The 23,602-nt window shown below is 39.5% G+C and overlaps 3 protein-coding genes across 4 annotated transcripts; 2 read left to right on the forward strand and 1 right to left on the reverse strand.

Annotated features, from left to right (window-relative positions):
- On the forward strand, positions 1 to 4,218 carry LOC111805319. Of its 2 annotated transcripts, none has more exons than XM_023690331.1 (3): positions 1 to 281; positions 649 to 2,571; positions 3,479 to 4,218. In XM_023690331.1, exons 2-3 carry the CDS (start codon positions 976 to 978, stop codon positions 3,863 to 3,865), a joined length of 1,983 nt encoding a protein of 660 aa, XP_023546099.1. In that variant the 5' UTR covers positions 1 to 281; positions 649 to 975; the 3' UTR covers positions 3,866 to 4,218. The 2 variants fall into 2 exon arrangements, with proteins under 2 accessions (XP_023546099.1, XP_023546100.1); XM_023690332.1 differs by having other exon boundaries at positions 652 to 2,571.
- A 1,095-nt stretch (positions 4,219 to 5,313) lies between these two features.
- Positions 5,314 to 7,737, forward strand: LOC111805694. The gene is made up of 4 exons (XM_023690872.1): positions 5,314 to 5,591; positions 5,709 to 5,797; positions 6,258 to 7,272; positions 7,348 to 7,737. The coding sequence occupies exons 1-4, from the start codon at positions 5,508 to 5,510 to the stop codon at positions 7,426 to 7,428; spliced, it is 1,269 nt and encodes a 422-aa protein (XP_023546640.1). The 5' UTR covers positions 5,314 to 5,507; the 3' UTR covers positions 7,429 to 7,737.
- A 6,644-nt stretch (positions 7,738 to 14,381) lies between these two features.
- LOC111805889 (disease resistance protein RPS2-like) lies at positions 14,382 to 23,602 on the reverse strand. Its single transcript, XM_023691176.1, has 6 exons — positions 20,698 to 23,602; positions 20,230 to 20,514; positions 18,927 to 19,643; positions 18,261 to 18,510; positions 17,928 to 17,935; positions 14,382 to 14,405 (listed from the first exon to the last, which is right to left on the reverse strand). Exons 1-4 carry the CDS (start codon positions 23,545 to 23,547, stop codon positions 18,277 to 18,279), a joined length of 4,086 nt encoding a protein of 1,361 aa, XP_023546944.1. The 5' UTR covers positions 23,548 to 23,602; the 3' UTR covers positions 14,382 to 14,405; positions 17,928 to 17,935; positions 18,261 to 18,276.

A 23,602-nucleotide genomic window follows, 5' to 3' on the forward strand; every position in this document is an offset into this window, starting at 1 on the left:
CTCTGAAAGCAGGAGAGAGAGAGAGAGAGGGGGGGATCTGAGCTAGAGGGGGATCGCTTTGCGCACCAAAACGTAGTACTTGTTAACATAAATGGCGAAGAAGGTCCGGACCCAAACTCTCTCTCTCAGATCCAAATCGTCCGATTCATTCGCTCTCTTTAGGTTTGTTTCGTTTACTCATGAGCTCACGGAGCTCAATCCAATGGAGAGGAGAGAGATAGCCACGCAACCACACTGACCACCCAACACTCATCCGCCTCCAATTTCCCGATTTTCTTGCGGTCTGTTTTCTTCTTCTTACTTTACTTTACTGCTCTTGCTTTCTCCTTTAATTTCTTCAGATATTTCCAGGGATAATTGTGTTTTTTCTTGTTTGTTTGTTTGATTGATTGTTGCGGAAGTCGATGTGGAAGATTGTGGAACTGTTTTGTTCTCTTTTCTGTTGTTTTTTTGCTTTTTGGTTCGGAGATTTTGAATGGAACTCAGTGTTGGTGCCAATTTGTTTGTTGTTCTGTTGAGTTTTGGTGGAGTGTTTTTTTAATCCTGTTTTTTGATAATGAAATGTTTGTAAATGGAATTGAAGCTTGTATTGTGTCTTGCTCATCAAACGAATGGATTTCGTTTTGTGATTGCTTCACTGTGTGGCAGTAGGCAGCAGAGTTCGAGATCAGGCTGTTTGAGTGGTATCTGTCAGTTCAGTTCGCTGCTAAAATGGTCGAGATTTGAGGACGACGAAGGTATGTGAGCAATCTGATTTTAGGTTCTTTCTGTTGTCTAGCTACGGGCAGAGGAGATTCTCAGAGAATCTGTAGCTGGAAAATGCCTAATGTCTGCTGGTTTTTGAGTTAAGTTCTAGAAATTGCTTGTGCATCTCGAGCTAGGAACTAGTTCGACATCTGAATTTGAGTTTCTCCCAAGAATGAGAGCAGTGGTGATTTAGGAATCAAAGTTAGTGATATACAAGAGCCGAACATCATGGAAGATTTTTCGAAATACTCGCATAGTCCAGCTCATCTAGCTGTTATTCGTCGAGATTATGCCTCTCTCCAGTGCATTGTTGCATCCCTACCTCGGCTAGCGAAGGCCGGTGAGGTTAATACTGAAGAGGAATCTCTTTCTGCTGAGCTCCAAGCTGATGCTGTCTCTGCTGCTATTGATCGCCGTGATGTTCCTGGTCGGGAGACCCCTCTTCACCTTGCAGTACGGCTTCGAGACCCGATTTCAGCTGAAATTTTGATGGGAGCCGGTGCTGATTGGAGCCTTCAGAATGAGTATGGTTGGAATGCTCTCCAGGAAGCAGTCTGTACAAGAGAAGAAACAATAGCGATGATAATTGCTAGACACTACCAGCCTCTGGCTTGGGCAAAATGGTGTCGTAGGCTTCCTCGTATTATTGCTTCTGCTGCCCGAATTCGTGAATTTTACATGGAGATAACTTTTCATTTCGAGAGTTCTGTTATTCCTTTTATTGGACGAATCGCCCCATCAGATACTTATCGCATTTGGAAGCGTGGTTCTAATCTCCGAGCTGATATGACCCTTGCTGGTTTCGATGGTTTTCGAATTCAACGTTCTGATCAAACATTTCTCTTTCTAGGTGAGGGTTACAGTTCAGAGGATGGTAATGTGAAGCTATCTCCAGGTTCATTGATTGTTCTTGCTCATAAGGAGAAGGAAATTACAAATGCTTTAGAAGGAGCTGGTGTTCAACCAACAGAAGCAGAAGTTGCCCATGAAGTGACCCTTATGTCGCAGACAAATATGTATAGGCCAGGCATTGATGTTACTCAAGCAGAGCTTGTTCCCCATCTAAATTGGAGACGCCAGGAGAGGACTGAGATGGTCGGAAATTGGAAGGCGAAAATATACGATATGCCTCATGTGATGGTGAGTGTGAAGTCAAGGCGGGTACCTGGAGCTATGACCGATGAGGAGCTATTTGCTGGTGATGACGAAGAAAGGTTAGCCAATGGTGTTGAAAATGATGAGTTTGATGATGTATTGACTGCAGAAGAGAAAATGCAGTTGGATTCCGCGCTTCGAATGGGAAACTCTGATGATGTGGGTGAGGATGAGGAGCATGTTGCCTGTGAAAGCCAAGAAAATGGTTCAGTAAGTTCATATACAAACTCTGACCCAAATGGTGCTACTAAGGAGAAGAAGAGTTGGTTTGGTTGGAACAAGAAGAGTGGCAAGGGAAGTAACGATGATCCTGATGATCCAAAGATTTTGAAGAAAGTTTCAAAATCAGCTCCGGAAGGTGCCAATCAAAAAGTAGTTGATCCTAAAAAATTGGGTTCTGAATTATCCTCAGAAGATATGGGGGATGCAAAGAAGGGAAAAGATAAAAGCAATAAGAAGAAAAAGAAGAAAGGAATCACCAATGAATCTAAGCATGAAAGTGAGTATAAAAAGGGTTTAAGACCAGTCTTATGGTTGACACCAGATTTTACCTTAAAAACAGACGAGCTTCTGCCTGTTCTTGACATCCTAGCCAACAAGGTAAAAGCTATCAGGAGACTAAGAGAGCTTTTAACAACCAAACTGCCTCATGGCACATTTCCAGTGAAGGTAACTTAATTTAAGATTTTCGTGCTAAGGTTTCAATTCCTCATCACGTATGTTTTTTTATCATTTGCTTTTATTGCTTTAATTCTCTATTATTCTGTGATGTGAACCACTCCATGAGATTATATGCTCCTTTATTCTTTACCCAAAAAGGTTCATTGCGTCGGGAAAATGTTAGTTAGGGTATGTAACAGCTTAATCCCACCGCTAGCCGATATTGTCCTCTTTGAGCTTTCTCTTTCGGGCTTCTCCTCATGATTTTTAAAACGCATCTATTAGAGAGAGGTTTCCACACCCTTATAAAGAATACTCCGTTCTCCTCCCAACTGATGTGGGATCTCACAATCCATCCCCCTTCAGGGCCCAGCATTCTCGCTGGCACATCACCCAGTGTTAAGCTCGATACCATTTGTAACAACTTAAGCCCACCGCTAGTAAATATTATCCTCTTTGGGCTTTCCTTTTCGAGCTTCCCCTCAAGATTTTTAAAACGCGTCTACTAGGGAGAGGTTTCTACACCCTTATAAAGAATGCTTCGTTCTCCTCCCCAACCGATGTGGGATCTCAAGGGTCTGTTTTCTTTGAGATATTTTTTTGAATTCCCGTAAAAGAAGTGTTAACGAAGTGTTAACGTATCTTGTTGAGAGATTAAAAGTTAGCTTGGTCCATTAACTAAATGGAAAAAACCCCATTAATCCTATTTAAGTAACATCATTTCTTTCCTGTTCTTAATAAGTTCAGATCTGACCTTGTCATATGAAACTCCTAGAAACAAAAAAGGGTCAGCTCTTGACAACACTACACACTAGGAAAAAGTGTTCCCCATCCCTTTGTTCCCATCTTAATTCTTATCAACAAAATTGGATTCGTATTAAATAATAACAACAAAGCAATATGCTTCATTCTGTAGGTTGCCATTCCCATTGTCCCAACTATTAGAGTACTTGTTACTTTCACAAAATTTGAGGAGCTTCATCCGGTTGAAGAATTTGCAACCCCACTGTCAAGTCCAGCACATTTCCAGGATGCCAAGTCCAAGGAATCAGAGGGATCCTCATCATCATCATGGATTTCATGGATGAAAGGAAGCCGAGGCGGGCAATCCAGCGACAGCGACAGCAATCGGTATAAAGATGAAATCGACCCATTTCACATACCATCCGATTACACATGGGTCGATGCCAACGAGAAGAAACGCCGCATGAAAGCAAAGAAAGCAAAGAACAAGAAGCCTAAGAAACAAGCTGCTAGGGGCGGAAATGGAGGAATTCAAATGAGTGAGAACGTAGAAGAGTAATCTTTTATAGGTGATTTCTGCAGCCTTGCCACTTTGAGATCCTCCTGCAACAGATCAAGGAGGTAAGCTTATCTCCTATTTGTATTTGTCTCTATTTTTCACATTGAAAGATCATATGAGCATAGATAGAGGATCCACTGGTTTTAGCACTCTCTTCTTCTTTTGTAGCTTATTTCCTATTTGATTTTCAATTATAGATTGGTTATGCAAGTCAAAATTAGACCCCAATCTTTGTACCAGATCATCACCAAGTATAAATTTTACGTTTTCTTTGTTTTGAAAAAAAAAACTAAGACTCCTTTAAGAGAAACTCTTATGAACCCTTTGACATGAATATAGTACTAGTCGCTTCATGTGCGTGCGCCGTAAAATTTTGAGAATGGGTGTTATGTGATACTTTTTGTTCAATATTTGAGTATCGAGAAAATAGGTGTTATGTGATACTTTTTGTTCAATATTTGAGTATCGAGAAAATGGGTGTTATCTGATACTTTTTGTTCAATATTTGAGTATCGAGAAAATGAGTGTTATTTGATACTTTTTGTTCAATATTTGAGTATCGAGAAAATGAGTGTTATTTGATACTTTTTGTTCAATATTTGAGTATCGAGAAATTGAGTGTTATTTGATACTTTTTGTTCAATATTTGAGTATCGAGAAAATTTCTAGTACTGCGATGGTATGATACGAAAACATAGTCCGACAAGTTTCAACTTGCCTTGTTATTTGACTTCTACTACAGTCGACCTCACTTGTTCTCTTGTCCCTTACACAACGGGTGTAGGACTCATGTAAACTTCTTCTTGAAAGTGTCCGTTTAGTAAGACATTTGGAACATCTAATTGGAACAGAGATCGATTCGCTGTAAAATTATTTTTCATGAAAAAAATATTTATAAATAGAATTTTAATACGTGTTAAATATTTTTATAAAAATAAATTTGAGATTTAAATCATTTGGGACTAAGGGAGAATAGCATTCAAAATTATAATCAACAATGTATATATATTTATTAATTATTAATATATATATTTTTTTGAATAATTTTTTTAATGTTAATACACCAAAAACGAAATCACTCTCTAAATAACTTAAACGTTTCTTCTGCCCATTTGATCTATTTTTAAATAATTTAAACGTGTTACTAATAGTTCCAGTAAAATTAGTGTAATTATATCCTATTTTAACTTTTCAAGCAGTAAAAATGTATCAAAAAATAAATTTAATCTTAGTCAAATATTAAATGGATATAATGAATTATTATAGTAATGAATTATTTTAGTATGAATTTATAATAATTGGATAAAATTTTAAATAACCCTATTTTAGAAACATTTGTATAGATTAAAATGGAACGTTTTGAAAGTAAAACCGTAATAAAATTAAAAAAAAAAAAAAAAAAAAAANGAATGAAACCCAAAAAAACTCCCTAAAAAAGCCCCTTCCAACCCTCCCAACGGTCGTATTTCTCCATAGAGATTCATCAAAACCATCAATGGCCGTTTCATTTCCTCTTCCCTTTAAACCCAAACTCCACTCCCATTCAATCCAATCCTCTTCTTCTTCTTCTTCCTCTTTCATCCATTCTTTTTACTTTTGTATTATTTGATTTCCACTTTTCGCCTCTCTTCATCGCCTAATCATGCGCTGCTTTCGATCTTGTTTTGGTCGATTGAAGCGCCGAAAACCGAGAAAGTCTGCCGTCGGAATTTCCCCTCCAAATCATGTAATCGCTTTTGATTTGTTTTTTTTGTTTTGTTTTTTTTTTTAAATTTTGTTTTTGTTTTTGTTTCTTACTGATCGGTGTATTTGTTTTTCTATCTTTTGTCGAGTGTTTTTGTAGATTGTTAATGCTTCTGAAGGTGTTCGTGAATCGGAAAAAGCGAAGGAAGTGGCTGATGCTTCGTTGATTAACCTAAATAAGAATTCTCTGTAAGATTTTTGGAGATTCTTTTAGCATGTACTGAATTTTGTTGATTCTCTGTTTAGTTTCCATATCGATTTTCAGTTTGATTCTCCTTTGCACTTATGTATACTTTTTGTTCTTTGAGATTCATTTTTTGTTCTTCGAATTTAGTTTTCAGAGTACAGAAAGTTAAAGAAATGATCTGAAATCCAAGAATAATTTCAAGTTCTCTGTCTTGTTTGGAACTAGAGAGATTTAAAATGAATGAAATTAAGTTTTTCTATTGACTTATCAATAGAAAATTAAGGTTCGATATCAAATAAGTAGGTTATTTCCTAATTCTATGAAATCCTGCTCTTGCATGTGAGTTACAATATGATCAATTTCTAAAAGGATTTTCACCTCAATCATCATCCTTGTGTGTTCTTGGAGTAAAGTTTTTGGGGTGTGGTTCTAATTTTGTTGGAGATGTTCTTTAATAAACAGAGAGAAACGTGAAGAGCAGATTGATCTGCGTCACACAATTGAAAAAGTACACCCAATTGTTGAGAATGTAAAGGTGGTTCGTACTAAGAATGTTGAAAATAATTTGGATAAGATTAAGAAAAAGGAGAAGAGTGGAATGGAATATGATGAATCAAGAAGAAGCTCAACTATATCAAATGCATTTTCCTTACCTCTCAATCATAGGTATTCAAATTACCAAAACAGTGATGATGAAGAATATGTAGTAAATGGGGGCTGTTTCGATGAAAAAGAACGAAAACATGATGCTGGTGATGGGAATAGAAAAATTAAGTTATTAAGTAAGCAAGTATCTTCAGATTCTCTCTTTTCTTTGTCAATGGGTTCAACAAGATACTTTCTTGCATCTGAAGCTGGAGAGAATGAGGTTTACAGTCCGGTTCCAAGCCGTTGTTCTAATATTCGACCTGACAATGCTTCATTGGACGAGAATGTTGATTTTGTTCGTAACCCAATTGAGAATGATACTCGTTCTTTGAATGCTGCAAAAGTGATGGCACAACCTCCAGTTGATCATCCAGAAAAGGAGAATACTAATCATTTAGACAAAGATTCTGATGTTCTCATCAGTCCGGAACCTACTTTTTGTTCAATGAGAAAGTTGAAAGAAGACGGTAGCAATAGAAAGCATGTCGAGGGCAAGATTACGGTCAATACCAGCCTTTCAAACTGGTTGGTTGAATCTGAAACCACACCAAAATCCGTTGGTAATTCTAGCTCTATTGGAAACTCACCTATGTGGTCAAGTTCAGCCAGAAGCTATGAAGATAGGCCAATTTTAGGAGCATTGACTCTTGAAGAGCTTAGACAGTTCTCTGCATTTTCGACTCAGGCGCAATATAGGAGTCGGAGTCCTGAGGAGATCCCCATTATAGGCACTGTTGGGAGGTACTGGAGTCATACGGAAGAGTATGCAGATTCCATTGCACGCTCCTCTTGTTCGGGATCGACGAAAACGAAGAAGAAACTCAGAGAGGTATTTTTGATATCCTTCCAAATGTATCCATCTTCCAGTGGTGATATTAACTTGTTTGTTTGTTTGTGGTTTCAGGATGAGAGGGTCAACTGCAATTCGACCCCATTTCTAGAAAGGTTGGACACGGCTTTGGCATCAAACTCTCCTGAAGTTTAGTATGTCTCTTACTAGAACATTGTGTGTGTGTGATCTTGCTTTATATATACTGTCTTTTGTCATTTCAGTTTTGTCTTGGAGAACTGAGACCTTTTTTTTAGATGTAAAAAGCTATTAGAAAAATAAGTACATAGTATTTTATACAATAAGTGTATAAGGTTCCTTCTTCTGTTGTTTGCTTTGTTCACAAACATGCCATGTTCTAAGGCATGTCTGTCTTTCCAAGTGAGTCAGTTTTACTGATTGGGTGTCAGCCGTTGGAGTAAATCCTTATGAAGGCTCATACATACATATTATTGAGAATTGATCCTCAGATGTTACTTACTGAAAATTTTTAATACTCAAATCTTTTCATTTTTATTCCGGCAAAGACTTACTGTGGTCATGAATTTTGTCGTTGGTTCGCCATATGTTATGCTTCTACATTGTTTTATTATTTATTCATGAATTTATAAATTTTATTTAGGGAGATGAGTAATAGGTTTGTTTACTTTATTATGTCTTAAAGCCTGCCTTTTCAAGGGGATCTCTAGATAATTGTTTTGCATTTTGGTTCTTTTAAGTATTGTTTTTTTTAGTTTTTAATTGAGAATCACATGCATTGCATTGTCACGACCCGATTTTCAAGGCTTCGAAATTCGGACCGTGACCCAAAAGACGAAATTGAAAACAAACCCAAAGAAAGAGAAAAGAAGAGTAAAAGATAACATAAGAGAAAATATAAATATAAAAGAAATTTATAAGACTCCAAAAGACCGAAAAGGGAGTGACGCTCTAGAACGGCCCCCTCTATGACCGTACAACTCTCGAACGCTCCTTTACCTCGACTGACAGCCTACGAACACCTGAAAAAATAGGAAAAATGGGATGAGTATAAAAATTATACTCAGTAAACCACCTACTTGTAGGCTCTCATCGCATCCTAACTTAACCCTAAATCCTAAACCCTAAATCCTAAACCCTAAACCCCACGGTCTTCTAATTGGCTCTAGGACGTCTGGTTCTGGTCTTGTCCCTTTGGGGCTTGCCCCTTAGGACTTGCTCTATGGAGCTCCACTGGTTCTCCGTCCTTTCATTTGGTACTTAAGGGTCCCTTATGCTAAGCTGACATGACCGTCATCTCTCTATGAGGTGCGCTACCTTTGCATGGCTTTATGAGACTATATGATATCTAGTCTTGGGGTGTGCTGAGTATCTCCTAAGCCCACGACAGTCCCCTGGGGGGCGTGACCCAACCCGTTCCCATGCAGCTAACGGCCTGTACGACGTAGGGACACATTTTCCATGCAAAACGACTAGGAGTAGTAAGAACTAGTCAGGAACCTCTGGTTCCTCCCACGAAGCTATAGAGGCCGTTCATACAACTAGTAGTCTAAGAACACTTAAGGTACTTCTTCACCGTGGTAATCTGTTAGGTTCCTAGGGGGAAGGTATCTAGACTGAGTGACTTGTTGCTCCTAACTACAAATCCTTAGGCTTATCATAGTAATGGGTCATGAAAAATAATAGAGTGTGCATGTAACCGTCGACTAACATCATCATACATAACTCATGCAAACTAGACACGCATGCGTCACGGGACGATGCCCTCCGTCAAGCACCTGGAACGCGGAGTTCGCGCTCAGGGGGCGACGTCATCCCTCGGGCACCCGGAATGCAGAGTTCATATACTAGCATGCATGCAATCCAAGCGAATCATACAAGTATTTTTTCCAAAATACCGGGTGGTGACTTACTTGATTGACGCGTGCCTTTTCGCTAGCACCTATGCCCCGTAAGTTGTCTAAAAATACTGATTTTCCTCGATTAGATCCCTATTCGCATAAAAACATCATTAGAATTGGAATCGGGATAGAAATTGGGAAAACAAAAGTCGAACGGGCCGGAAACTAACCTCACGCGCTTCCACACACCGCCACGAGCCGAGAGGTCTATTCACGAGTTTCACGCGCGTGCTTCTTGCGTAGTCGCAGTCTCGTTCAGGTCAGTTCGCTCGGTGAGTTAGCAGGTCGGTTCGCTTGTGTGGGTCGCAGCTAGTTTGGGTTTGAAGGCGATACATGTCGTCGTCTTGCTGGAGCTGCGTGGCTCCAGCCGACGCTCGGCACGTGGCTCTGGCCGACACTCGGCACCTGTCCCCTGCCTGCCCAATCGCGTCTCGTTGCCCGCTGTCGACATCTGGCTACCGGAATTTCTTCTCTCTCCGTTCTTGGATGATTCTCGAATTTCCACCTTCAGATCGAGGTTACAGCCAAACTTATTCACATACCCTATGGAGAGTTGTTCCTAGATGAATATATCAAGATTTCAGATCTTGATTCACAAAGGAAAACAGTAGATCTGGAAAAAAAAAAACGTTCAAGATCTTGCCCCACGAATTTTCTCGATCCCTTAACAGAAAATGTGACTCTGAATGCCAACATCTTCTTTTTCCTTCCAAGAACTGTCCTTGTCATTAAATCGTGGCTGGTGGCGACTTCTGGCGGTGGTCCGATGAGTTTTCAGATGGTTCTTTCTTCCTTCTCTCTCTAGGTTTTCTCTCAACTCTTTCTTTCTCACTTCTCTTCTTTTGTCACGCAATTGTTAGGGTTCCATTTGGACCCCTTTAGTGGCTGGAGGGACAAAATTACCTATTTGCCCTCGGGTGACTTTTAACCCTTTTTTTCTTTTCTTTTTCTTTTTTTTTCTTTCGGGTGTTACAAACTCTTCCCTCTTTAGAAACTTTCGCCCCTAAAAGTTGGCATCTCTTGGAAAAGCTCGGGATGGACTTCCTCCTGTCTTCTACTTGTTTCCAGATCACCTCTTTATCACAGTGGTATGCCGTGAGACTTTTACTAAGGGAGTCAGTTCGTTGCGCAAGCGCCTATTGTCACGGTCCGACACAATAGAGACTTGTACTTGTATAGGCATACTACCTCTTTGACATATAACTGATCTCATCGGCCTCGGGGCCTTCCCCTGGTGACAGGTCAAGTATCGTCTTACGAAATTCGCCATGTCTCTCTTCATCCCTGGCCACCCATAGCATCCCTTCAGATATCTTCCTACTTTCTAGGTGGAACGTACCAGATGTATTGTGGGCTTTAGCTATAATGGCTTTTAGGATTTCTTCGTCTCGGGGAATACACAGGCGGTTTTGCTAGCAAACCCCCGTATGAGGAGATGGGACACTCCACTGGTCTCTCGGTCGATGTTTGACTCAACACTTTACTGAGGTGTTCATCAGACCTCTAGGCATCAATAACCCTCGTAGAGTGGGTTGCATAGTCATCTGGGCTATCTTAGCAGTACCACCTTCAACAATAACCTAGATTTTAACATTCTCTCCTCTTGTAACTTCCCTTGCTTGGTGGTCAATGCAGAAGTATGAACGGTCTTCCTGCTTTATGCATCAGCTACAGTGTTTGGCCTTATGATATAGAATCACGATGTCTTTATCAATTTCGACCATATTCACTATCATATATGTCATTCCATTTGCATAGGTACTCGGGGCTCTTTAATCGGTGTATGCTTGCACTTTTCTCCATGCTCGTAGTGTTGTCACATCTCCATGGCAAGCACAACTGCTGCTAATTCAAGGTCATGGGTAGGGTAATTTTGTTTGTGCTCTTTTAGATGTCTTGAAGCATAAGCTCCTGCCTTATCCTTCTGCATAAGCACACACCCTAAGCCCTTACATGAGGCGTCTCTATACGTTACAAGGTTGTCTGGCTCATTTAGAACTGATATAGTCACCAACCTTTGCTTAAGTTCCTGGAAATTCCGTTCGCCTACTGGTATCTAATCGAAGGGCTTGCCCTCCTTGGTTAACTGTGTAGGTCTGCAGAGATCTTGGAAATATCATGTACGAGTCTTTCGAAAGATTTCTAGAAACTTTGTACCTTAGTGACTGTGGCCAATTTTGGCCACCTCATAACTGCTTCAGTCTTTCGAAAGATTTCGAAATTCCGTTCGCCTACTGGTATCTAATCGAAGGGCTTGCCCTCCTTGGTTAACCGTGTAGGTCTGCAGAGATCTTGGAAATATCATGTACGAGTCTTTCGAAAGATTTCTAGAAACTTTGTACCTTAGTGACTGTGGTCAATTTTGGCCACCTCATAACTGCTTCAATCTTAGCGATGTCCAGTATGAACCCTCTGCTTGACACCACAAGTGTCCACTGTCATATCGTCAAAGGCGACTATAATGATAATAGCAAGAAAGTCTCACGAACCTTCGATTTGTCTAAACTTAAACTTACACAAGGCAATGATTAGGTCGAAAGGGCTTATCAGTAAATTCGTCTTCCTCATGACTCTTGAAGGCAGTCCTCGACATGTCCCTCTCTTTGATCCTCATAGGAGGTATCCTGACCTTGTTGAGATCCTTACGGTCCTTACTTCTTCACCAAAAAGGGCTTTGTAATTGCATCTCATTTGGGTAACACAGGTATTCCCTCATGGTGAGACGCCCCGTCACGTAGTTCGCTTGAGTACTAATACTCATTTAAGCTACTACGTACGGGCTCTTTTGGAAATAAGGGATCCTTGTATAAGTTCTCTAAGTTCACCTAGGCTAGCTCTTATAGGATCTTTTATGACTGAGCTAGTCACAACTCCTCTCCTAGTGATATCTTATCACTACCTTTTCGAGCATGTGAACCTTTCGAGTTCTTATACAGGATCCTAGGGAACTCTCTAAAAAGTCCTGTTTGGTAGCTAGCCTCCCTCAACTTTAAGGATGCTTCCCCTATGTCCAGTGTTTCCTCTAAGACTTATCATGTCCCTACTAGTCTTACTTGTTTACAAGTCACCATTTCATTGCCCCTCAGGTGGTCTTCAGCAACACGTTGTCTTGGAGTTCTACCTTTGTCTTTGAATGCTTCACAAATATGGCGTCACACTCTTGTGTGTAACTAGAATCCTACTCTTTGCAATCCAGGTGACCTATACGAGGGTAGGTTCTTACTAACACGCATCTGGACTTTCTCTCTCTAGACGACGATAGCGTGGCCATAGCTTGACCTCTTTTCCTGCTATTCTCAACCCCGAGGTTCACTGGAATACCTTGACGATTCTACGTCCTTTACTTTGTGAGCATGCCTGTCCTAACCAAGGGATAGATTAGAACTCGGTTTCATGGTCTTAACAACCACGTGTTACATTTGGACTTAGTTCTCTCCACCAAGGTCTAAAGTGACTTGTTATCTATTAGGTGATCCATCAATAGGAATATCCTACACCCCATATCTCATTAGTGGCACAAAGTGCACATCATGCTTTTGGAAGTCCATAACTGAAACTTAGCTCGTGAAGATTCCAACCGACCTTGAAGCCATGACCTCCATAGCTTCACTCTCAATGTTGGTAAATCTTATTCCTCAACCTCCAACTTAATCAAACTCACTTGTGAAATTGGTTTGCTTGGGGGTGCATAACTCCTATAGGGTCGCCCTTGTCAGTAAGGTCTACCATGTGGTTTTCCCTAAGGCATGTTCTATACTGTCTAGGCCTACAACGTGGTCACAATGGAGGCATGCTTGACATCTAGAATTATGGTCATGGGAGGCTGAGCCATAGGTATACCATCTCTTACTAAACCTTAGAAATTCTGATGTACATCTCTACGGGTTGGACGTCATGCAATCTGCAGAGTCACCCCTTTATCTTCCTAAGGCCAGTAAGCTATAACGTGAGCCCTCTCGGCCTCACAATAACTCAAATCTAGCACCGACAGTAATTGAGTGAACATTAACTATAAACACCCTAAGGCGTAACCATAGTTACCATCAAGTTATTACAAACTTACAACATATCATAGCCTACTAAACAGAGTTAGACTACATACCTGGTTGCGGCGAGGCATGTCGTCGAGCTGAGTCACAAAGGTGTATGACTCTCAATCCTAAAAAAAATCTACAAAATCTAAAACCCAATGGCTCCGATACTAATTCGTCACGACCCAATTTTCGAGGGTTCGAAAATCATACTGTGACTAAAAGGACGAAATCGAAAACAACTAAAAATAAAGAATTTAAAAGAAAAGAAAGGAAATAAAAGAGGCAAATCCATTAAAGACTTAAAACCAAAGACAGAGAAGTTAGACTCCAACAGATCGAAAAAGGACTGATGCACCAGAACGAGCCCTCTGTGCCCGTACAGTTCTTGAACGCTCCTCTACCTCGACCGGCAGCCTACGAACACTTGAAAAAAAAAAAAGGAAAAATGGGATGAGTATAAAAATTATACTCAGTAAGCCACCTACTTGTAGACTCTCATCGCATCCTAACTTAACAGAATCCCCACGGTTCTGGTCTTAGTCCCTTTGGGGTTCGCCCCTTGGGACTTGCTCTATGGAGCTCCAACCCGTTCTCGTGCAACTAACAAGCTGTACGACGTGGGGACACATTTCTCATGCGAAACGGCTAGGAGCAGTAAGAAGTGGTCATGAACCTCTAGTTCCCCCCACGAAGCCATAGAGGCCGTCCAGACAACTAGTAGTCTAAGAACACTTCAGGTACTTCTTCGCCGTGGTAATCTGTTAGGTTCCTAGGGGAAGACTGAGTGACTTGTTGCTCCTAACTATAAATTCCTAGGCTTATCGTAGTAATGGGTCATGGAACATAACATGCAACCGTCGACTAACATCATCATACATAACTCATGCAAACTAGACACGCATGCGTCACGGGACGATGGCCTCCGTCAAGCACTCGGAATGCAGAGTTCGCGCTCAGGGGGCGACGTCATCCCTCGGGCGCTCGGAACGCAGAGTTCACAATTTCGACATGAATTAAACATATGCATACGTATAGCGGAAGCTTAAAACATACCAGCAACACCCAAATAATTCTCCCCAATACACCCATAACAATCGACCTGCCTAATCTCATTCATGGAAAGCTAATCTAAGGCAAATATACTAGCATGCATGCAATCCAAGCAAATCATACAAGTATTTCTTCCTAAATACCAGGTGGTGACTTACTTGGTTGACGTGTGCCCTTTCACTAGCGTTTCTATGCTCGTAAGTTGTTCAAAAATACTGATTTTCCTCAATTAGATCCCTATTTGCATAAAAAGATCGTTAGAATTGGAATTGGGACAGAAATCGGGCAAACAGAAGTCGAACGGGCCAAAAACTAACCCTCATGCACTTCCACGCGTCGCCACCACGCGCTAGGAGAAGGTCTACTCGTGAGTTTCACGCGCGAGTACCACGCGCTCTTCCTGCGTAGTCGCGGTCTGGTTCGGGTCGGTTCGCTCGGCGAGTCAATGGGTCGATTCGCTCATGTGGGCCGCGGCTGGTTTAGGTTTGAAGGCAACACGTGTCGTCGTCTCGCTGGAGTTGCGTGGCTCCAACCGACGCTCGACACATGTCCCCTGCCTACCCAGTTGCGTATCGCTGCCCACCGTCGACATGTGGCTGCCGGAATTTCTTCTCTCTCCATTCTTGGACGGTTCTCGAATTTTCGCCTTCAGATTGAGGTTTCAGCCAAACTTCTTCACAGACTCTGTGGAGAGTTGTTCCTAGATGAATATATCAAGATTTCAAATCTTGATTCACAAAGGAAAATCGTAGATCTAAGAAAAACGTTCAAGATCTTACGCTGCGGATTTTCTCGATCTCTTGACGGAAAATGTGACTCCGAACGCCAACATCTTCTTCTTCCTTCCAAGAAGTCCTTGCCATTAAATCGTGGCTGGCAGCGACTTATGGCGATAGGTTTTCCCTCAACTCTCTCTTTCTCACTTTTCCTCTTTTGTCACACAATTGCTAGAGTTCCATTTGGACCCCTTTAGCGGCTGGAGGGACAAAATTATCTATTTCCCCCTCGGGTGACTTTTAACCTTTTTTTTTTCATTTTTTCTTCTAGTGCTACATGCATATAGTAATAGCCGTTGGTATCAAAACCTAGATCATGAGTTTTTGTAGTTAATAGCCGTTAGTAAGTGAAATGAAATTTTTATCATGTCCTGAGTTATAGTTTACCATATATATCATATTTGATCTTTTATTTTGTCTTCGATTAGACTTACCATAGGTATCATATTTGCCCTTTTAATATAGGTAGAGCAAATATAGGTAAATATATTGTATCCGTTTATTGTTCTTTCCATATCTTTTATAATTTATATGATTCTCTAAATGATTATAAATAGAGAACTTTCACCACCATTTAGGTGTGGTGGTTTTAGCAAATATTCTCACTTACAAAATCACGGTGAAGAATGAAATTTTTAGTCTATGTGATTTTAGTATACATCAAAGATATGCCTCCTTACGAAGGAGGAACTAGTATTCCCAAGGAGTCGAAAAGACCTACTAGAGTTCAATGATTGTGTAGCAAAGACATCGCTATACGCTAGAATGAAGCATATACAATAAAATGCAAGATAAAAGGGTTTAAAATAGGCATACGATCATGGACAACACACCATAGACAAGCATGAGTGTGACATCCCCTCCACTTAATTGGTCGATGTCCCTATAAACCAACTCTGCTCGAACTCAACATTGTGAACAACGGTTGACTTGACTCTTTTCCACTTTTCAAGGAACTCGTGCACATCTCTTTTGGCTTGCCGACTGGTAGCGTCCTTTTAAGTTGGGATCTCTTAAACTTCTTTTTTTTGACAATATTCTTCATCATGACGAGAGATATGTTACCTTAGCTGCGTCTGGATCAGAGTGAATATTCATCCATGAAGTCGATTGAATCTTGTATGATCTCTTCCCTACCATCTAAATGACTTCGTGTAGTCCTTCAAAATATTTACTAGTCAATGATCATTGTTGCCTCGAAATCATAATTGTTCTAGTCTCATTTTGATCAGAACTTGTTCCTAATTTGAAATTCTAGTTGGCTTGTGTTTCAAATCGACCAATTTCTTCATTTGTTTTGATGCTTTTTGTAAGCACGAGCTACCTCGGAGAGTTTTCTCCACTCTTATGGTGGTAACTGGTTAAACATTTCAATCCAAAAGTTCAAGTGAATCTTCTATCACGATCATTAATTACAATAGTGAACATTGTTGGGAGGGAGTTCCACATTAGCTAATTAAGAGGATGATCATGGGTTTATAAGTAACGAATACATCTCTATTGGTATGTGGCCTTTTGGGGAAGCTAAAAGTAAAGCCATGAGAGGTTATGCTCAAAGTGGACAATATCATACATACCATTGTGGTGGATCGTGATTCCTAACATTCGAGCTAGGAACAACCTCTATTTCAAGACTTCATATTGAATGGCCCAACGAAGTTTGAATGGCCTAACTGAATAAATGAAAGTGACGTTTCCTAAATAGTTGTTAGAACCAAGTATAGACATTACAAGTTTATTGTGATATCGTTTGCGTTGACTAATGCGCTATCTATTTCCAATGGGTCTAATGAATATTGTGTTTAAAGAGTTTTTGATAACATTTCGTGATTGTATTCATTGACGATATTTTAGTCTATTCCAAAATAGACGAGGAGCATGAGGATCACAATAGAAGTGTATTGACAAGCCTAAAGACAAATAGGTTGTATGCTAAGTTCTCCAAATGTGAGTTTTGGCTTGCAAGGGACCTTCCTGAACATGTGGTTTCGTCATGCGGTGTCTCCATAAACCTCGCAAAGATAGAAGTAGTAACTAAGTAGCCTCTCTCAACCACCATTACCAAGGTGCACAGTGTCACAATCGCACTATTTTGACAATAAAACAACAATTGTGTGACACTTGTTCTAATCTAGTGAACAAGTAGCCTTGGGAAAATCAAGGTTTTGACATGTCATGGGCATGTGACCACATACAACACGCCCTAGACAAACATGACCGTGACATCCTCTCCTACCTAATTAGTTAACATCCCTATCAATTGATGATGCTCGAATTCCGCAATGTAGATTGCGGTTGATTTCAGGTCTTCGATATGGGCAGCTTGTCTCCTCGATATGGGCAGCTTGTCTCCTCTATAGGGAGATTTTTCTAGGATTGTAGGACCTTATGTTACTCACATGGATTACTTAATCTTTTTTTATACAAGATCATAATCTGTTCTAGTATAAGTTCGATGTGAACTTGATCTCTAGCTTGAAACTCAAGGGGACGACGCTTCCTTTCCACTTAGTTCATGTGTTAGAGATAGGCTCGAGTAATAATGATACTTGATGAATAGGTTATCTCTATCCCTAATGATACTTGTTAGAATCCCCCACAACTTCACAATGTGTTTGAAGAAGAATTGAACAGTCAATTTAGTTTAACATTGTTTAGATGGGTACAACGGTGGCATACTTCGAGAACCAATCTATAATGATCAAGATGACTTCATGATCTCCTACCTTCGGAATCTGTCTTCTTCTCCAATCTATCCTTTTTCCTTTTTACGAATTTTCTCCCTTCTTTCTGAGAACAGCTTGGAGAAAAACTAATCGGTTTGCCTCCTTAAATGACGTTTCTCTTTCTTCACAATAAGATCAGATTTTCTTTTTCTTTTTATGTAATGTTGAAAGAAACCATGTGGAAGAGTACTCTCTAATAGAAATATATTCATTCCACTTGAAATGAAAACGTTGTAGCGAACAACATTGTTAAGGTGTATATAATATATATATATGAAGTAACTAAAATTTTAAAAACTACAAAAGCTAATTTTCAAAAACTTATTTTTGTTCTTAAAATTTGACTAAGAAATTTGAAAACTGAAGTGGGATTACCATTACATTCCATAACAAAAAAAAAAAAAATAATAAATAATGATTCTTTTATTCAAACAGACCTTAATTATTGAAGTTATATTATTTTATTAAAAAAATAATAATAAATAATAAATAAATAAATAAACAGAAATAGGAACATTATCCAAGCATTCATTAGGAATCACTTTGAGATACCCTCACGAGCAATTGTTGTAAGTTGGGCCAAGTGTTCCATCATTTGATTTTGACCCAACACAAGAGCTTGCAATTGAGCTCTTATCTCAATTAACTCAGCTTCAACATTATCTTGCACTGTCGTCGTTATTTCTTCTTTTCTCGTGGATGTCTCCTCCTTCAACACATCTGCTTCTCTTCTTTCTATCTTCCCTCTCTGGGTGGATTCATCATCTTCAACCTATTATTATTATTGGAACCATGAATCCAAATCAATCACCCCTATTCGACTACTTTAATAATGAACAGTCGTGATGTCAAAAAGAAGGGAAAGATTTGACATATGTTGATATTAAAGAGACAAAGAGACCGTTAGGAACCACGACTCTCCACAATTATATGATATTATCCACTTTAAACTAGAGAGGGGAAGAAAAAAGAATCCACATAAGCTAAACGAGGATAGAGACATCTCCTTCCTTTTTAAAATATTGTTGTTGTGGTTGTTTAATGTTTTTATAATTTGAAATGTGGTTGAACATATTTTCACTATTATAGATAACTAAATAAGTTTGATATCAATCCTGCATGATCCTTTTGAGTGGGCATATCAGAAAAAGGACACTAAACTGTATAAGAATTAGAGAATGTAAATACCTTTTCAAGAGCGGAGGAGAGCGTTGAACTTTCTGAAGTTCCTTCCATCAACTTGAATGATTTGCAATGGCGTACATCTAGCAATGTCAATGATGGGCAATCCAAAGTATATTTCCCTGGATAAAACCTCTTAAACTCGAACAAATTCCAAAGAGACAACGATGTCAACCCACTCAACACGAACGACGCATCTTCATATTCATCTCCATCTCCTTCAGCTCCTCCTTTTGCAACAATTTCCTCAACTCCACAGAACTGTATTTTAAGCTCTTCAAGTTGAAAGAGATCCTTAGCTATGGATACTGGGAAGATATTCAAAAGGCTTTGACAATGAATTGTATGCACAAGTTGCAGAGATGGATAGCTTAAGGATCTTTGTGGGTCTGTACTCCATATGTGCTTTAGTTTAGGTAGACGAAGCAGCTTCAACTCTTTCAAATGGTTTGCTGCAATGGCTGCTACTTGTTTTCCATTGATAACAGGCACTTTCACTTCAAATATCTCCACTACGGAACTACAATCTGTAACGTTTAATCGCTCGAGATTTGTGAGTCTGTTGAGCATGTAATTCGGAAAGACCGTCTCCAGTTTTTTGCAATGTCTAATGTCCACTTTTTTTAACTTTGTGAAGGATCCTGAAGTAGCTTCCTTGTCCCATAATGTCTCCAAAGCATCCATGCGAGAGACTACAAGGGACTCCAGGCTCGGAAAAACATTCTGCATTCAGCATTTGTCTCAATCATATTCTATCCATTGAAGGCTCTGATTGTTTAACACTAATATAACCATGTATTCCTTCTATAGAATATTGATATGGCATGATTATAAAAATATTAGATGATTAGTTGAAATACAATTTTGGTCTTTCCTATGGTTCACATGCTTTCAATAAATCTTAAATTTAGTCATTGTACTTTCCACAAAATTTGTAAAGACACGACCATTTTTAAGATTCACTAAGACTAAACTAATACATATGAAAGTACATGGACTATAAAATGAAATGAAAACCAATCTGCATGAACCAAAACGCTATTTCAACCTAGATGATTGGGCATATCTTAGCAAAAGTTGGTACAAACATAATAAGTTTACTGAACTAACTGCGTCCGATCACTTGTATTTACCATTTGTTCATTATCTTATGCTAAAGAAAACGATGTTATATCTAATATGAATGTTGTATTAGCATTTTGTTGCTCATGTTGACAATAGAAACTAAATATAGATGCATAACTAATTGAAATCTTTGGAAGAAGAACAATATGCTCAAAAATTTAGAAACTAAATTTAAGAAATGTACCTGGTTCTGCAAAATCGATTTGGAAGGGTGATTGTTGTCCAGATCTTTATCTTCTGAAATGATTATAGCTTGCATCATCTTACAGTTGTTTATTTCAAGGCGTTCAAGATTCACAAGGCTCTGTGCTACAGTGATTGTCATTAAATACTTTATTGAAGCACAATCCACCACACTCAGAGAAGTTAGATTTTTAACGCCAGAAAAGCTAGAAGGAACTTGATCCTGCCATATCTTTCCCGCATTCAAAGCGTGTAATTTTAATGTTTCCAATTTGGGGAAGGAAACCTGCAAGACATTCAACAAGTTAAACAAAACAGCTTTTAACAATTTGTTTCTCAATAAAGAATTAAGAGAATGAATACGAGAAACATCCATCCAGAAGCAAACACGAATCGAACTGTCTTAAAATGTTCAAAATGTCCTGACACGATAATTGGTGAGTTATCAGAAGATTGGAACATTGCGTACCTGTTGGTTGAGAAGTGGATGAAAACCAGTCTTAATGGCAGAAATTATTTGATCTGAATCCCGTTTAGTTGAAGGCACTGCTAAGCTATCATAACTGTAGAAACTCATAAGCTCCGGCAGATGTTGGAGAATCAGAGAACGCAATTCAGGGAACTCAATCTTGTTCTTCTCATCCCACTTATCACCATTGATTTGCATTTGTGTCTCAATGCCTTTGGAAACTATTGTTTCCATGGCTCGACATTCACTAATTTCCAGCTTTTGAAGATGTATAAGGCCTCTACCCATGAAAGATGGGAAAACAAATTTCAATCTGTTACAGCTTTCAACTTTCACTATTTTCAAGTTTCGGAAGGACATTTGTGGAAGTCTTCCACGACAAATGCTTCCAAGTTCATCTAAATTTTTCAGAAACAAGGACTCCAACAATGGAAAGGCACTGTGTAGATGCTGCATACCATCTGAGTTGACAACACTCACAATCTCAGAATTGTTTTTGACACGCAAACACTTCAATTTCGGAAAGCCCTTATGGTCTAAACTATATAGAATATCCCTCGCACTCGCACTTCCTAATTCATCTAGATATAGATTTTCAGTATTCTCTAGTAGTGCTTGAATTGCATCCTCTCTCTGAATGCCTCTCTCAAGCTTGAGTTTTAGAGTCTTTGAAGTTTCAAACTTTCCAGACCAATCCCATCCATCTCCAATTAGTATTCTATAACCACTCAAGTTCCCGAAAACCGAGGCATTCGGTAGCAGGGTGGGATTTGGAATGTGTACATGTAGAGTGGTCAACCGTGGCAGGTAGTTTAATTCAGAAATCCTTGCATTAATATTTCCCTCATTCATATGTCCTACATTCCAATGTTTAAAACTATTGTCCATGTACAATTCAGACAATCCTGTCAACTTGGATAACAGGTTAGCAGGGATCACCTTGAGTTTGAAACAATTGGACAAGTTCAAAACCTTCAAATTGGTCAATTCCCCAATTACTCTAGGGAGTGCAATAATATCAGATGCTCTCAAGCTAAGAATTTCAAGCTTTTTCAATTCACCAACTATAGACATGTCAGGCAAAACACAATCATCTAGACATAATGTGTGAAGGTTTACCAGTTGGTCGATTGATGATGGAAGTTGCTGAATACATAAGCTAGTCAAGTCCAAAACTCTTAGTTCCTGCATACCTGCAAAAAACTTTTCAGGTAAACGTAGGGATGTTCTTTTCCCCACCAATAATAGGAACCTAAGCTGTGGACAGATAAACTCTGGGAGTTCAGAGTGATCACTGCATCCTAATGAGATTGCAGTGTAATCTTTGAACTCGTCCATTGGAGGCCACAGACTCTCTCCAGCACCATGTCTTACCAAATACTTGGACTTCATTTTAGACGCAATCAAAATTGCGGTATCTCGAACTATATCGTGCATTTTCACGAAATCGCTATCAACCCCATCAAGCAACAAGTAAGAAGTCTTGAGTTCATCAACCAAAGAAAGTATTCTCCATTTTGCTGCTGCTAGAGAATTCATTCCATTTAATAACCCCAAACCCATGGCATACATCAACAAGTATTTGATGTTAATCTGATAATCTTGTGGAAATAAGCTACATAGTAAGAATAATGACCTGGCTTCGTCTCTGTTTAGAGATTTATAACTCAATTTCAATGAAGAATATGCCTCTTTGTTCACCCCGTAGTTATTGGGTTGGCTAGGAAACTTCAATTCATGCAGGGCGTCGTTCCAAATTGGCCGCCCTTTACCTTTCAAGGCTTGTGCAACAGTGGCAAGAGCAAGCGGCAATCCTGCACATTCATCTGCCAATTCAGTAGCAACAGCTTCCATTTCAGGATCAGAATCGTTAGAAGATTCAACAAAATCACATGCCATCTTGTTGAAAAAATTCCTTGCTTCATTTTTTGCCAGAACATCGATCTTGATATTTTTCTGAGTACCAAAATCACCGAAATACAAATCATCCTTTCTAGAAGTCACAAGAATCTTGCATCCCTTGTGATGGCTAGAAATTCCAACGTCTTCCAGATCAAGCTTAGCCCAGACATCATCCAAAATCACTAACACCTTCTTCTCCATCTCTAATCTTCGACGTAGTCTATCGGCTCTCACTCGATCCTTTTCCTCCTCAAATTTCAACCCTAACTGATCGGCAATCTCCCCCTGTATTCTCTTAACATTTGGAATCTGCGTTACAGTCGTCATTGCTAAAGCATCGAAAAGCTTTCCCTCGATGACTAATCTTGCAATTTCTTCAACTAGAGTTGTTTTCCCTACTCCCCCCATCCCGTGAACCACAATCACGCTCGCATTAGCATCAGCAAGCGCTTCAATTATCTCCTTCAAAATCAGAACCCTGGATTCAAAGGCTTCAAACTTCTTACTATTGTTTAGCATCATAATCCCCTGTGGAGGTATACGATACGCAACCCTCTCGAATCTCCCTTCTTCGATGGCCTTAACGACCTCCATAGCCATCTTCGTGGATCTTCTACTAAATCGATGTCGCGAAAGCATATTCCACCATCGAAGACTTCGGCCGTTCGCTTCATTGAAAAACCTATCGACTTCATCGCTATATTTTTTAGTAATGCTCAACCATTCGACAACCATACCTTCGATTTCATCTCCATTGCTTTTGGCGGAATCGACAGCATGTTGAACAAAATCTCTGGTTTCTACCAGCTTCTTTCGCTGATCACTGAGATTATTCACATTGCTTCTAAAGTGGACCAAATAATCCAGCTGCCGGAAAACTGGATCCACGGTGCAGTTGGTGATTTTTTCCCCGATTGGACCGACAATGGCCGCAGAACAAATCTCCATTTTTCCTTCTTCTTCCTCTTCGTCTTGATCGGCTCTGCAGAGAAATGCGTGAGAA

The sequence above is a fragment of the Cucurbita pepo genome, chromosome LG11 (assembly GCF_002806865.2).
Source record: "Cucurbita pepo subsp. pepo cultivar mu-cu-16 chromosome LG11, ASM280686v2, whole genome shotgun sequence".
NCBI classification, from domain to species: domain Eukaryota; kingdom Viridiplantae; phylum Streptophyta; class Magnoliopsida; order Cucurbitales; family Cucurbitaceae; genus Cucurbita; species Cucurbita pepo.